Source organism: Thunnus thynnus, chromosome 23 (genome assembly GCF_963924715.1).
Source record: "Thunnus thynnus chromosome 23, fThuThy2.1, whole genome shotgun sequence".
Lineage (NCBI taxonomy): Eukaryota > Metazoa > Chordata > Actinopteri > Scombriformes > Scombridae > Thunnus > Thunnus thynnus.
The window spans coordinates 6,364,807-6,377,619 of NC_089539.1; the positions used below are offsets into that span (position 1 = coordinate 6,364,807).

General features: G+C 40.0%; 1 protein-coding gene across 1 annotated transcript; it reads right to left on the reverse strand.

Moving 5' to 3' along the window:
* Positions 1-1,238: 1,238 nt before the first annotated feature.
* Positions 1,239-12,595, reverse strand: LOC137176290 (NXPE family member 3-like). Its single transcript, XM_067582488.1, has 6 exons — positions 11,975-12,595; positions 5,926-6,357; positions 4,227-4,522; positions 2,688-2,758; positions 2,268-2,474; positions 1,239-2,173 (listed from the first exon to the last, which is right to left on the reverse strand). Exons 1-6 carry the CDS (start codon positions 12,593-12,595, stop codon positions 1,620-1,622), a joined length of 2,181 nt encoding a protein of 726 aa, XP_067438589.1. The 3' UTR covers positions 1,239-1,619.
* Between the last annotated feature and the right edge of the window lie 218 nt (positions 12,596-12,813).

Consider the following 12,813-nt stretch of genomic DNA (forward strand, 5'->3'; position numbering starts at 1 on the left):
CCACTTTTCTTCTTGTTGTCCTTGGCATTTCTGTATGCCAGTTTAATGTGTTTAATATTTCGTTTTCATTCATTCGTGACATTGCAGCCAGGACTGGTTGTAGCCATTTTTCCACCAATTGCTTAGCCATTGCTTCATAAATGGCACGGTTGCGATATAATTGCCAAGTTTTGCTTGTATACTTTTGTTTACAAATTGAGAGCAGACACTTGGTCTCATCTTGACTCCATCCACGAGTGTCTTGAATATCCATAGCTTTCTTGCTGCTTTCTTGCTAGTAGCTGAAAATGGACCTGTGTAAAATTTTCACATATATATATACTATGTACAAATATATATATATATCATAATCCTCTATTCATACATCACTTCTTAGACAAGGCAGATAGAGAGAGCAGCCAGCTGTCCTACCTTCTCCGGGTCAGGTCAACCTCTCCTCGTGGTCGTTGTCATGAGAACCAGTATAGGAACCAGATTGGCTCGGTCCACCATATCGTTTACAGATGACATCACACATTACAATCAACTGTAGGTCAGAAAGTGTAAGGATGCCATGTGTTTGAGCCGCAGACCTCCATTTAAATGAGCAAATTTTAATTGTGCTATTGTTTGTGTAGAGAAAGAGATCTACATCTAATAAAATATAAATGCCAAACTTTACATGTGATTATTTCATATCTGTTTGTGTAGAGAGTGTATGTTCACTAGTACCGTACTGTATGTATACTACATATATATATATATGTGTGTGTATGTGTGTATATGTGTGTGTGTGTGTGTGTGTGTGTGTGTGTGTATGTGTGTGTGTGTGTTTAATGGAGGAAGGTGACCCATCTGTACATAAGATTTTAGATTTTTTAAATTCTGTATTTAATTCTGTGCTGGGCAGAAATGTACTGCTGCAGTCTGGACATGGGCTGCTCCATTATTTATTAGAGAAGTACAACAAATTCCTTGTACAATCCACGAATGGAATTCAGTAAGGCAAAAATGCTGCAAAATTGTGACAAATCAGTAGTTTGCCATGTCTCCAACATTCCTACCACCTGTCTCTTCATACAATATCCTAATTAAGAGTCTCTCCTAGAACCATGTATTTGTCCCGAAGCGTCATAGTATGGATGTCACCGTTTGGTGCATGCAGTCATTCGAAGAATACACAACAACCCAAACAATTACTGTCAAAATAGTTTAATAATCCACATACTCAGAAATGCAGAACAATAATTCTAGAGCACATGTTCCAACCAGAACGTTTTGGCAGAGCACCACTCAGTTGTAGCATGGATGTATGCTAGAACCCGAAAAACAGATAAATTCCCCATAACAATGTAACAGAGACAATTGTACAGCAGTATTATGTAACTACAAGAAATCTGTAAATAGTTATAACCTGATGTGCTACTCCGCCTGGGTCAATATGTGGAACATTTGAGTCTCAGTTTCTGTGTCCCGACGTTCGCTTCTGTGGGTCCCCCTCCCCTATAAATGATGTCTCCTGCCCTTACCTCTCCCTTTTTTTATTGTACTCCATGGGAGAGGTAAGCGACATTGCAGTCTTCCTGCTAAATTACGGTTGTGAGTTTATTTGTTAGCTTAAACTTGTGTAGTCTTCCAGTCTAGCCGGCCTTTTGGGGGCATATGTAGGATAAGAGGACGTCGATCATATTCTTAATAATGGGAGGTTGTGGATGGAGGCTGTGTGGCAGGTGGTGGGCCAAGACCATCTCCCAGGCGTCCAGCACACGAACATTCAGTCCTTTGAACATGGCCCTGAGCACCTTGTCACGCTGCAGCGAGTACCAGTCACTGTTGGTCAGCGTCTCATAAAGCGACAATGCTTTGAGATTTGCAGTACGGATGACGACCAGCGTACCCGGAGCCCTGTCCAGCAGGCGCACCACCGCCCTGCGGATGCTCCGCAGCCGCTGGATGTAGAGCTCGATGGGGAAAGTGCTGAAGTGAGACCAGATGCCAAGAACAACAACGGTGTTGATACCTCCAACTAAATCATCTAGTTCATTGGCAATGTAGCGCAGCTCTTTGGTTGGGACATTGACAAAACGGATAGGGAGACCGTGGCAGCGGTACGTCACCAGAATGTTGTTTGCATAGTCTAAGGCCATAAAGGGCCCAACTTGCTTCAGGTTGTGCAGGTTAAACTCCTTGAGATCTAAAAGTATTAAAGAGGAAACACAGTTGGGACACATTAATAATGTTCACACTGCAGCTTGAACTGTTGTCAGAGATTTCTGTTTATTAACTACCTGGTAGTGCTGCCGTGAGGTGTTCAAACCACTGCCTGATGGTAGAGTCTCCATACAGGTGGACCACCTTGCCTTTCAGACATTGACTGATAGCAGGGGATGTGTTGAACTGGCGGACTGGGGTGCCACCTAAGGCTTGCCACGTATCCTGGTAGTAATAGCCAGAGGGTCCAGACTTCACACTGCTGCTCTTTACCTCTGGTTGACCTGAGAAGAAGTTAAGGCATTATAGCTGGCATTATTGTATATTTTTCCTATTGTCAAAACATCCCATTAAAAGGACATTTGGCTTGTAAAGGTAATGGTAGGTTGTTTGTAAATGTTTCTTCTCACCTTTTTTTACTTGTAATTGTCTGTAGCACATTAAAGTTTGAATTATTGTTACAGGCAGAGGTTGAAGTAGTGAAAATTCTGCTTTACCTTTCATTTTTGGCAACACGTTGACATTTGCCAATCCTGAAGCCTTAATGGAGACTTTCATGTTGACACCACTGAAGAAAAAAACATGCATAATGAAATACTCATATGTAGCAGACAGCTGTTTTCAGCAAAAAGCATTGATAAACCAATTGCACACTATTTGCCTAGCACCTATTAAATATATATTTATATATATATTGAAACTCTAAATGATTGCTTATGTTGCTCTGTGTAAATACACAATTGTTTGCTGACAAGTACATCATGTCAACAAGGTTTAGAAATAAAATGTAATAACCAAACCATTTTTCATGTAGAGACTAAATTCCTAAAATGGTCCAGTACATGCAGAGATGCTGCATTCCTGTCACAAAAGAAGAAAAGTTGACATCTGCTACAGCTTTGAAATGTGTATCCTTATGTTTTTTAAAAGACCACATCCTAAATACATGGTTAAAATGTGAATTAGAATATAACTGAATAACAACAAAATAACAATATTAAACTGGAATATTTGCATTTTCTGAAGAACCTACAGGTGAAATTGTATCAAATGCAACAGACTTGCTCAGCACACCCATCTGTACAACTTTGCTAAATTTGATTACCATGGAATATTACATTTAAGAGATATGGCAGTAAATAAGTAGTATGGTGTTGTTTCACTTATGGCCACAAAGTAGGGGTATTGGTGCCATGCTTCAATATGTCATGGACATTCTCATGAAGAACTTGTGTACCAGGTTTAATTTTATTAAAGACAACAGAATTGCAGAAATATCATATTATAATATATATACCCCATGTTGGTAGAACTGTATCAAATGTTTCACATTTGTGTATTATGGCTGTATGTACAACATTCCCTAATTTGGTTGCAATCCAATTTAGCATTGAAGAGTTATGGCCCCCTAAGGGCATCAGAGTCATGCCTTCGAAAGTTTGATAACCAATTCCAGACAAACTGTAAGTGATATGCTAAAACAAGCTCATAAGTTTTGTTCAGGGTCATCTAAATATGGTATGTACCAAGTTTGGTAAACATTACATGAAATATGTGCCAAAAGAAGCAAAAGATGTGTCTACCAAAAAATCAAAAATAACCAAAAATGGCGGAAGATTTTTCCAGGTGCAAATGAACGTGGCCTATGTCATTCGAATCAGCTTTTTCCAAGTAACATGCTGTACAAATATTGTTTTGCCACGCCACACAGTTTATGAGTTATTAGCCAAAACATAAAACATGTAAAGCATACATCTCCTTACCAAGATGTACATTTTGACATTGAAACAAAGTTTGTATGGCAAACAGTACAGAAGTAGATAGACGCCAAAAAACAAAACAAAAATAATAATAAAGAAAGCAAAGATAACATTGTGAGAGCTGCAGCTCTCACACCATGAACATAAACTAAAGTCAATCAGGCTTATTATTTGATTTGTATCATACGCACTCTTGAGATTTCCACCAAGGAGATACATAGTATTTATTTATTATAAGTCAAACAAAATGCCAGTCCTGTCTCTTTGCTCCTTTACCTTTTAAAGAGTTTTTCCTCCTTGTCCTTGAGTTTTTGATTGAATCCTCCCTTGGAGTGGTTGATCCTGGCATCACAGCTCAGCTTCTTTGGCTTGTAGCAGAACCACGGATCACCTGTGTGGAGGTCAGTGTAGTTGCACAGTGGCTGCTGGGATGGACGCAGGAAGACATTACAGGTGGTAGTTTCAGACACTGTGCCTGAGCGGAAGACGCTGTGGAAATAAACCCTATCCGGCTGTTCTCTGGTCAACCTTTGCAGCACCGTGACAGCCTCACTGGGGTGAACCAGTGTCACCTGATAGGACAGAGAACCACAGTTCAAATTTCATACCCATTACTTGAAACCATGTCATAGCAGTAAAGATAATTAAAGTAAACTTACTTAAAGTTGCACATTTCATTTCAGGTGTAAACCAGATTGATCTCCAGATACTCATGTCTGGAGAACTAACCATTCACTTACCCCTCCCCTGAGCAGCGATTGTCCAAATCATAGTTCAGCAACCATAACTAGGCACAGAGGACATGTCAATCTTTGAATTTCTCCACATGGTGAAGTGGTGTGCATGGGGTTGTAGTGAGAGCTATACTCGACATTTAAAGAGTTTGCAAGGTGCTCTCTTTTTTAGAGTAAAAGCTTAAGAAATGAATTAGTGTGTTTGTCTGCTCTAATGTAATTTGCAAATGTTAGCATGTCCGGCTAATGAGCTTACTACCTACAGTAGTAACCCAGCATTACCTAAAGGACAAGGAGCATGTCATACTACATTACTTTTGGGGGTTGCAGGTTACATTAAAAAAGTCCACTGAACATGATGCCAGCTGCACCAAAGCCTCCCACTGATATTTCTTTAAGTAATTTTGTTATCTTTGTTTGAAATTTTTTCCAATTTTTACTGCTTTGTAATACAACTCACCATACAGTTTGTAATATTTGTCAAAAAGTCTAGAATAAACAGTAATTCATATCAGCTGGTCCAGAGTATGGCACATTAAGCTGGCATATAGAAATCCTAATCATCAAGTGATCCACTACAATTTTTTCATGAGGATGCACCTAAAAAGGCTTGCCAGGGTCTCATTGAATGATTCTTCTAAATGCTCAAATTTTTCCAAACTCCATGCACACAGGTATGATGTGGAAGTCCACAGAGGTTGATAGCTTTTCTCCTGCTCTGCTTTTGTTAAATGATGACAAAGGTTTAGATCCATCTGTTTCTCATTGCTGTATTATGTTAGTTGGTTTATACGCTGCCAATAGTTGCCACTTGATGGAAGAAACCTTTTTCTCGATATATCAATGGCATTTATTACTCTTGGACATACATACATAAGTTTAAATTTTCCACTAACATATTAAATGATGCTTAACAGGATAATATTTCTCAGATCAAATCTTTGATTGCTGAATTGGTTTAGCACTTCTCAATCCTGTGCTAGCAATCAAATCTAGACTATAGTAGAGTGGTTATCTTGATTTTGATAAGAATGATTGACAGCATACAGAAGAATCTAACCATTTCATGAAATAAAGGACCCGCTGTTTTGAAAATTACTAAGGATTTTGAGTAGTAAATCTGCCCTGGGTATTATTGCAAACTGCATATGTTTCATATAAGAACGAAAAGTTGACAGGCCTAGCAACAGTAGCTGAGTAACAGTCACAATCATATTTAACATCATATTTTTTAGCATCACCTCAACATATGCGTTTCCCTCCCAGAGTAAAGAAAATACAGCAGAGTAGGAGCCATCGAGATGATCCAGCACTTGCCCAGCCACACCTGCACCAAGTGCTCGGTTGTGCAGACGGGCGAGTAAGACGTCTCCCCCAGACTTCTTGGGACGACCCTGGAAGTCATATATTTTGATCATAACTTCCAGCTGATCCCCTACATGCCACTGTCGTCCACCCTCCTCTGGGAGAATAGTGAAGGTGCTGTGGGCAGGATTGGTGGTCTGCTCCAGGGAAAGAGGATCTGGCAGGGATGGAGTTTCAGGCCAAGCAATGGAGTCTAATAGTAGGCGTTCCTCAAGAGCATCTTCAGGGGACTGTGGCTGGAAGTTGTAGAAGTGGTGTTGCAGGTGAGGTCTCGTGACAGGAAAGGTGGTGATCACCTTATGCTGAAACTAGGAGGGGGGTCAAGAGAGTGATGTGACAAAGTTGTATATCAAAAAAATTATAATGTAAGACAAATGAACTAAATGAAACAAAAAGACTGTTTTTCCTGCCCCACATCAGAAAATCACTGAATATTTGTAGGGGTTGATGAAAGAAGCTGATCAAACACTCAGTGATAACAGCAACATGAAAAAGAGAAAGGAAGGAAAACTACAGTCAGAATATCCTTACAGTCCATTTCAGTAACAACTGTAGCAATAAATAAATGTTACTTTTCATATTTCTTGTTACAGACAGTTATACAGGTTGACAAATTTAAGGTGTGCTATTTATCAGAGAGCAATTTTTCTCCTTTAAAAAAAACCTTCTTAATGAATTTTCAAATGAGGACATTGTTACTGTTAATATTTAACACAACTTAAGTGTTCATACTGGTTATTCTGGTGGAAAACTAATGTAGTTTTGATTTTCCTCCTCATATAAATCTCAGAAGTGAAGGTACAAATATAATGTTAAATTGGTCTAAAATGTCTGTAACAATACTCTTTCTATGCATTGGGTTTTCATTGTGGAAGTACTGTATTTGTTTCCACTAAAGAATGTTGCAAAAAACAAACATTTCTGCACTGAACTCATGAAAAGACCAAACCCAACAATGAATTGATCCTACTAACAAGTATTGTCCATGTAGCCTTGGCCTGATATATGTGGATTATTCCTCTGTTTCATAGAGCTCAGTTGTTGCCCAAAAACGATTAAAAACACATCAGTGAGCCACACTGTTGCTCTGGGTGACATGTTCTTTTATTACCATTAACATGGGCATTGTAGTTCATTTTGAATTAACATATTCATGTGCACGTCATACACTGTTCTGCTGCCATAAATACTCAGCAGTGCAGCAAATACATATCTATCTATGGTTGAGAATAGTCCCCAAGAAACTAAAGCAGTTTTGCAATGGGCCTGGGTTGTTATGATTTAGCCATGCCATGATGACACCCATTTCCACAACACCCTCACAGCAGGGGCAAGCGGCACCACTTTGGTCCTGCATACTACCAGGGCAGCAACTCCCACCAACAGAGCCATGCCATCAGTACCTGATTGTCTCAAAAATATGTCTTTATGCAAGCGACTATTGAGAAGGGCATTTAAGAGTAACAGCATCAGCTTTAGCTCAGTGTGACTACCCTGCATAAGGGAAAAAAAAGCTGTACATATTTTTGACCTGTTTTTAAAGATTTACATGTACGTCTTCAGTAGAAACTAATGTGCTTGGGGCTCAGAGCCATAGACAGGGTAGGGAATATATTGAGAAATGGACTAACACATTGTTGGTTTTGGTCTTTTGAAAGGATTTATTGACGATAAGAAAAGAATATAGATGGGAATAATAAAATGAAAATATATAAAAGTATAATTATTTGAAGGAGTTTCTGCTGTCAGCCAAATGCATGATTGTTAGCAAAAGAACCATTTTCCTCGAATTGCATTTGTTTAGAAATATGAATGAAGGACATTACTGTTATCCAAAGCCATATTGCATATGAAAACAATGTCCTTAAATCTGACTATTTCAAACAGGGTCCACCCTTCAAGCAGTCCCACTCAAGACCTAATTCTTACCTCCAGGACGTCCATGTTAAAAAGAAAAAAGATGAGGACAAACACAGCCAGGAAAAGGGAGATGGCAGCAAACGTCAAACAGCAAAAGCTGACCACTGTTTTTCTACAAACTCTGGCCTTCATGATTGACGATCAGTCTTAATCTGTGGCTATAAAACAAAGAAACAGTGTTAATTGACACTTTGTTTAGCTGTATTTTTGTTAGTGATTACTTGCAAAAACATAACCTGAGCAGTGAAATGATCTCTATGCAAATAGTGTGGTATGTTTGCCTTTCAATCTTTTTTACTAAACTTAATCCAGTCACCCAGGACATTCCTGATTGTCAGCAGCAAAGTCCAAAGTCAGCGGCATCACTCCCCTTGCAGTTTAACATGAGGATTCATCCCCAGGTGGCCCAGTCATTTACCCGTTGAAACATAATGTAAATACTTCTGCAATCTTTTGCAATCTTACACGATATCTGTGGGTTAGCGGCCATAAATGGCTATTTATCAAAAACAGGAACTAACACTTCTAGTAAGGATGGAAGAGGAGAGGACAGACAGTTGTACCACAGCCAGGGAATCCAACCACCCACTGGTAGAGTGCTGGGAGTATCCTATCTGTGAAAAAGGATAAAACAAACCAAACCAATAATTCAAATAAAAACACAACACTAACAAACCATTCCACTATCAACAGTGACATCAACACAGGCCAGTCAGCAGCGTTACTCCCCTTGCAGTTTAACATGAGGATTCATCCCCAAGAGGCCAAGTCATTTACCTGTTGCAACATATTGTAAATACTTAGAAAGTAAATACTACTGCAGTCTTTTGTAATCTGACACCATCTCTGTGGGGTAGTTGCTATAAATGGCTATTTATTAAAAACAGGAATTAATACCTCTAAAAAGGGAGGAAAAGGAGAGGGCAGACAGGTGTACCACAGCCGGGGAACCAACCACCCACTGGTAGAGTGCTGGGAGTATCCTACCTGTGAAAAGGGATAAAAAAAACAAAGTAAAACCAATAATTCAAATAAAAACACAATGCTATCAAACCATACCACTATCAACAGTGACAGGACTCCCAGTACACAGACCACACCTGTCATTAACTGCTATGAATCATAACAAAACAATACTAAAATAACCACAAGAGCACTATTACAAATTAGGTGCAACATAAAGATGAATTTGCGATATTTTAAATTAATATGTTATGTATCAGGTATTTTTTTTACAACTTCTCATCCTACAATAAAAGTTAAAGCAACCCCATTTAATTATTATTTAATTATAAGTACAATATCTCACTGTTTTTGAATTCCTACCACTACCCTTACATCACCACTACATGGGTCCTAGGGTCCCCTTGCTACAATAACAAATGGTGTGTGAATGTGAGGTGGAAAATCTATGAGAAGCCACCTCGGCCAAAATTAAAAACTTCACTTGCACATACATACAGTATATACAGGTTTTAACCACTTACACATACACGCATACTCTCATGCATATACATACATACTGTATATATATATATATACACATATACATATATACACACACACACACACACACACACACACACATATATATATATATATATATATATATATATATATATATATATATATGTTGGGCCGTGGCTACAAGTTTGGCTATCAGCAATAATTAATGATTATCAAAGATAATTGTTAATTATTAAAATCAATAAAATTATTAATAAGAATTAATAATAACGGGGCACCAGCCTGGACTCAGGGAAAAAGATAGCCAATTCAGTCTCAAAGTGTACTAATCTATGAATTTGGGACTTTGATTAATAATTAATTTAATAACTATAAACAAAATCACCATATCAATAGCTAGTTATGGTTGAAGGACTTGGAGTTCTTTACAGAGCAAAGGTTGGCAAAACTCATTCTTGTGCAACATTAAAACAGACAACAGGTATATCCAAAAGCATTTATTTAACAAAAGGGTAAAAGCAACACACAATACTAATCTAGCTAAGTGTATCTATATACAAGTGTGAATGTGTGAGTGTGTGCGTGTGTGTGTGTGTGTGTGTGTGTGTGTGTGTGTAGGGGAGACAATAGCAAGATGGCTGCAGTCACCTGGTGACTGAGCACATGGCATGCCGACACTTTGGCTGATAAAGGGAACTACAGGCATAAAAGGCCAGACCATGTGGTGTCTTGAACCACATGTGCTGCCTGAACCAAAGTTTGCCAAACTAGGTTTTAACCTCTTAACTGTGTGGTTCTCTATTCAAGGCCAATTGGTGTACGCTAAAGGTGCCAGGTTAAAACAAGGTTAGTTGCATGCAAGGCCTAGTTACTGGATGTAACATGTGTTAAGCATGCTAACATTAACCTAGCGGTGTGGCTATGCAGTAACCTGACTATAGGCAACAAGGACATCACAACAACAGTTCAATGTATAACCTTAACCAAATCAATACACGTACAGTACATTGTTTGAGTTAAACATTCTTGCTTAGCCGTACTATGCTTCACTGTGTTGCTAGGCTATGCCCAGTTGTTACCAGTCCATGAAGGAAGAGATGCTTTGTGGTGTCCTGCTTTGTAGCCGGTGAATCCGTGGGTGAGTCAGGCTGAGAAGGCTTTGGCTCTGAAGCTGAAAGACGAGGGGCGTTGCTGGGCAGACAGCACTCCAGTCGTGCAGAGGGCCCAGGTCACTCCTTGGTGTAGAGTTAGCGGCAAGCTAACTCCATTTCGCGGCTCCTGTACTTGTTAAACTGGCCAGCAGACTTGTGTGTTAGCTGCTGGCACAAGGAAACTTAGTTTCTGAGTCTTAGGCAGGCTCTCGCGTCTTCTGCCGTAAAGAAGACTGTGTGTGTCTGCTGTGAGCAGGCCACACAAGAGAGCAGAGATGGTGTGAAAGAGAGCAAGGAGCTGCTCCTGCTGCAGCTCGTGGAGAAAAAAAGAGAGATAAGAGGGGAATCTCTAGTTTTGATAACCTGGATCCATGGGTGGAGCTTCACACTTTGGGTGCGAACCCCCAGGGCTCAGGTTTCTTGGAGTCTTGAAACATGTGGTAAACTGTGGTCCACATGTAGTCCCAACATCCCCCCTTTGGTCCTAGGATTGCACCTGATGTGTGATCCTGGGAGCACAAACATACATGTACTGTATGGTCCACAGTTGAGTTCAAGAGTTCATTTGTCAGTTCATTCAAGTTTGTAACATCTGGGCAGTGGTTAACACTATCTATCTTGGCTAAGCAAGAACAGTCAGAGTTGCAAAACAAAAGCATGATAGACAACAACAAAGGCATAGTCCTAAATAACATAACTTGGGTTTCTCATTACTCTTTGGGTTAGTGAGAACAGGAATGTTAGTGGTGTAACTTTGTTAAGGTGAGATGCAGAGAGAGTGGCACCTAAAATGATAAAGCCATTTCTGGAGTGTCCAAGAGTGTTTGTTGTTTCACTCATTGGATCTGATGACAATACTGACTACTCAATGTAGTACTCAGTCTGATCTTGGCAGACTTTACAATTTTGTCCTTCAGGCAAATGTAGCTGCAGAAGGATGTCATCATATTTCCAAAAATCCCAAAGTCCTAATGGCTGTATCATTGTTTGTTTGGCACTATGTCCTAAACTTTTGGTGGGTGAGGACATGTGTATGACTACTTCTGAAAGTACCTAATCAAGTGTCCTAAGCTAGTGTTTTGCAAAGTGATCCTATTGACAAAATACTACCAAGGAGTTGATCCAATTGTACTTGCAAAGTAGGACAGTGGTGTCTGAGCTGAATCAGAATTTAGGCTTTCCTCAACTAATAGCAGGCTGTCTGGCTATTACTGAGTTTAGAATAACTGAGGTTGCTACTGTTGCTAACAAACCCAAGTTTACCTATGTAACCGCAGGAAAAGTAAGGCACTGGTATCTGTCTTACTGTCAGTACAGGGGTGGACTGTGTTGCTGTCTAGAATTGTGAGAAGCGAACTCTAGAGCTCTTGTGCCTTAAGTTTCTAACTTGTGGCTCAGGGCTGTAACGCTCCGTGTAGCCAGAGGGAGAGAGACATTCAGAGGCACTGTCACTGTCTGATAGATGTTGACCATGTACTGAACTGTGGTCTGAGATGCTGTGGTCATCATCTGATCTGTCCATTGTCTGGTCACACTTCTGGGCCAGAATCTCTGCGTATGGCCTTCTAAAGCTTCTACTGTGTGAATGCCTATCTCGACGCAGTTGGTGGACATGGCGCTTACGCTCAGTGTCCCTATGCTGCCTTTTGTCACCCCCCTTTGGACTGTTATGAGGGTGATCTTTTGAGGCAGCAGACCTGTATGACGCTTCAGTGTTTGAGCTGGCAGGCTCAATTGTTTTCCCTCCTGCTTTGGAAGTGACAGCAGTTTCCCAAGCCACCTGTGTCATCTTTCTTATCTCACGCAGTGAGGGGTTACCTTGGTGCGTCATAAGTACAACGTGAGTGCGTACGCATGGATGAAGGTTCTGCAAGAATATGGACTTGAAGGTGGGGTTTTCTTCTAAGCCTGGTGCATTCTTGCCCTGGAAGTACGCATGCCTCAAACGTTGGTAGTAATCCCTGGGATGCTCACGACGGGTATGTTTAACTTGGAGGGCTGCAACCATTGATGTGGTCTCGTCAGCAGTAAAAGAGAATTCTTCTACTAGTGCTTGACGGAGCTCTTGGTAGTCATTTCTGACTCTGGAAGGTTGTGATTGTATAAACTTGTGTACAGCTTTAGAGCTGGTTTTCCACACAAGTTTAACTTTCTCACTTTGGGTTGCATGGGGCAGGTCAACTAGATTGTATTCTAGTTCTCTAAAGTAATCCTCAATGTGGTGAT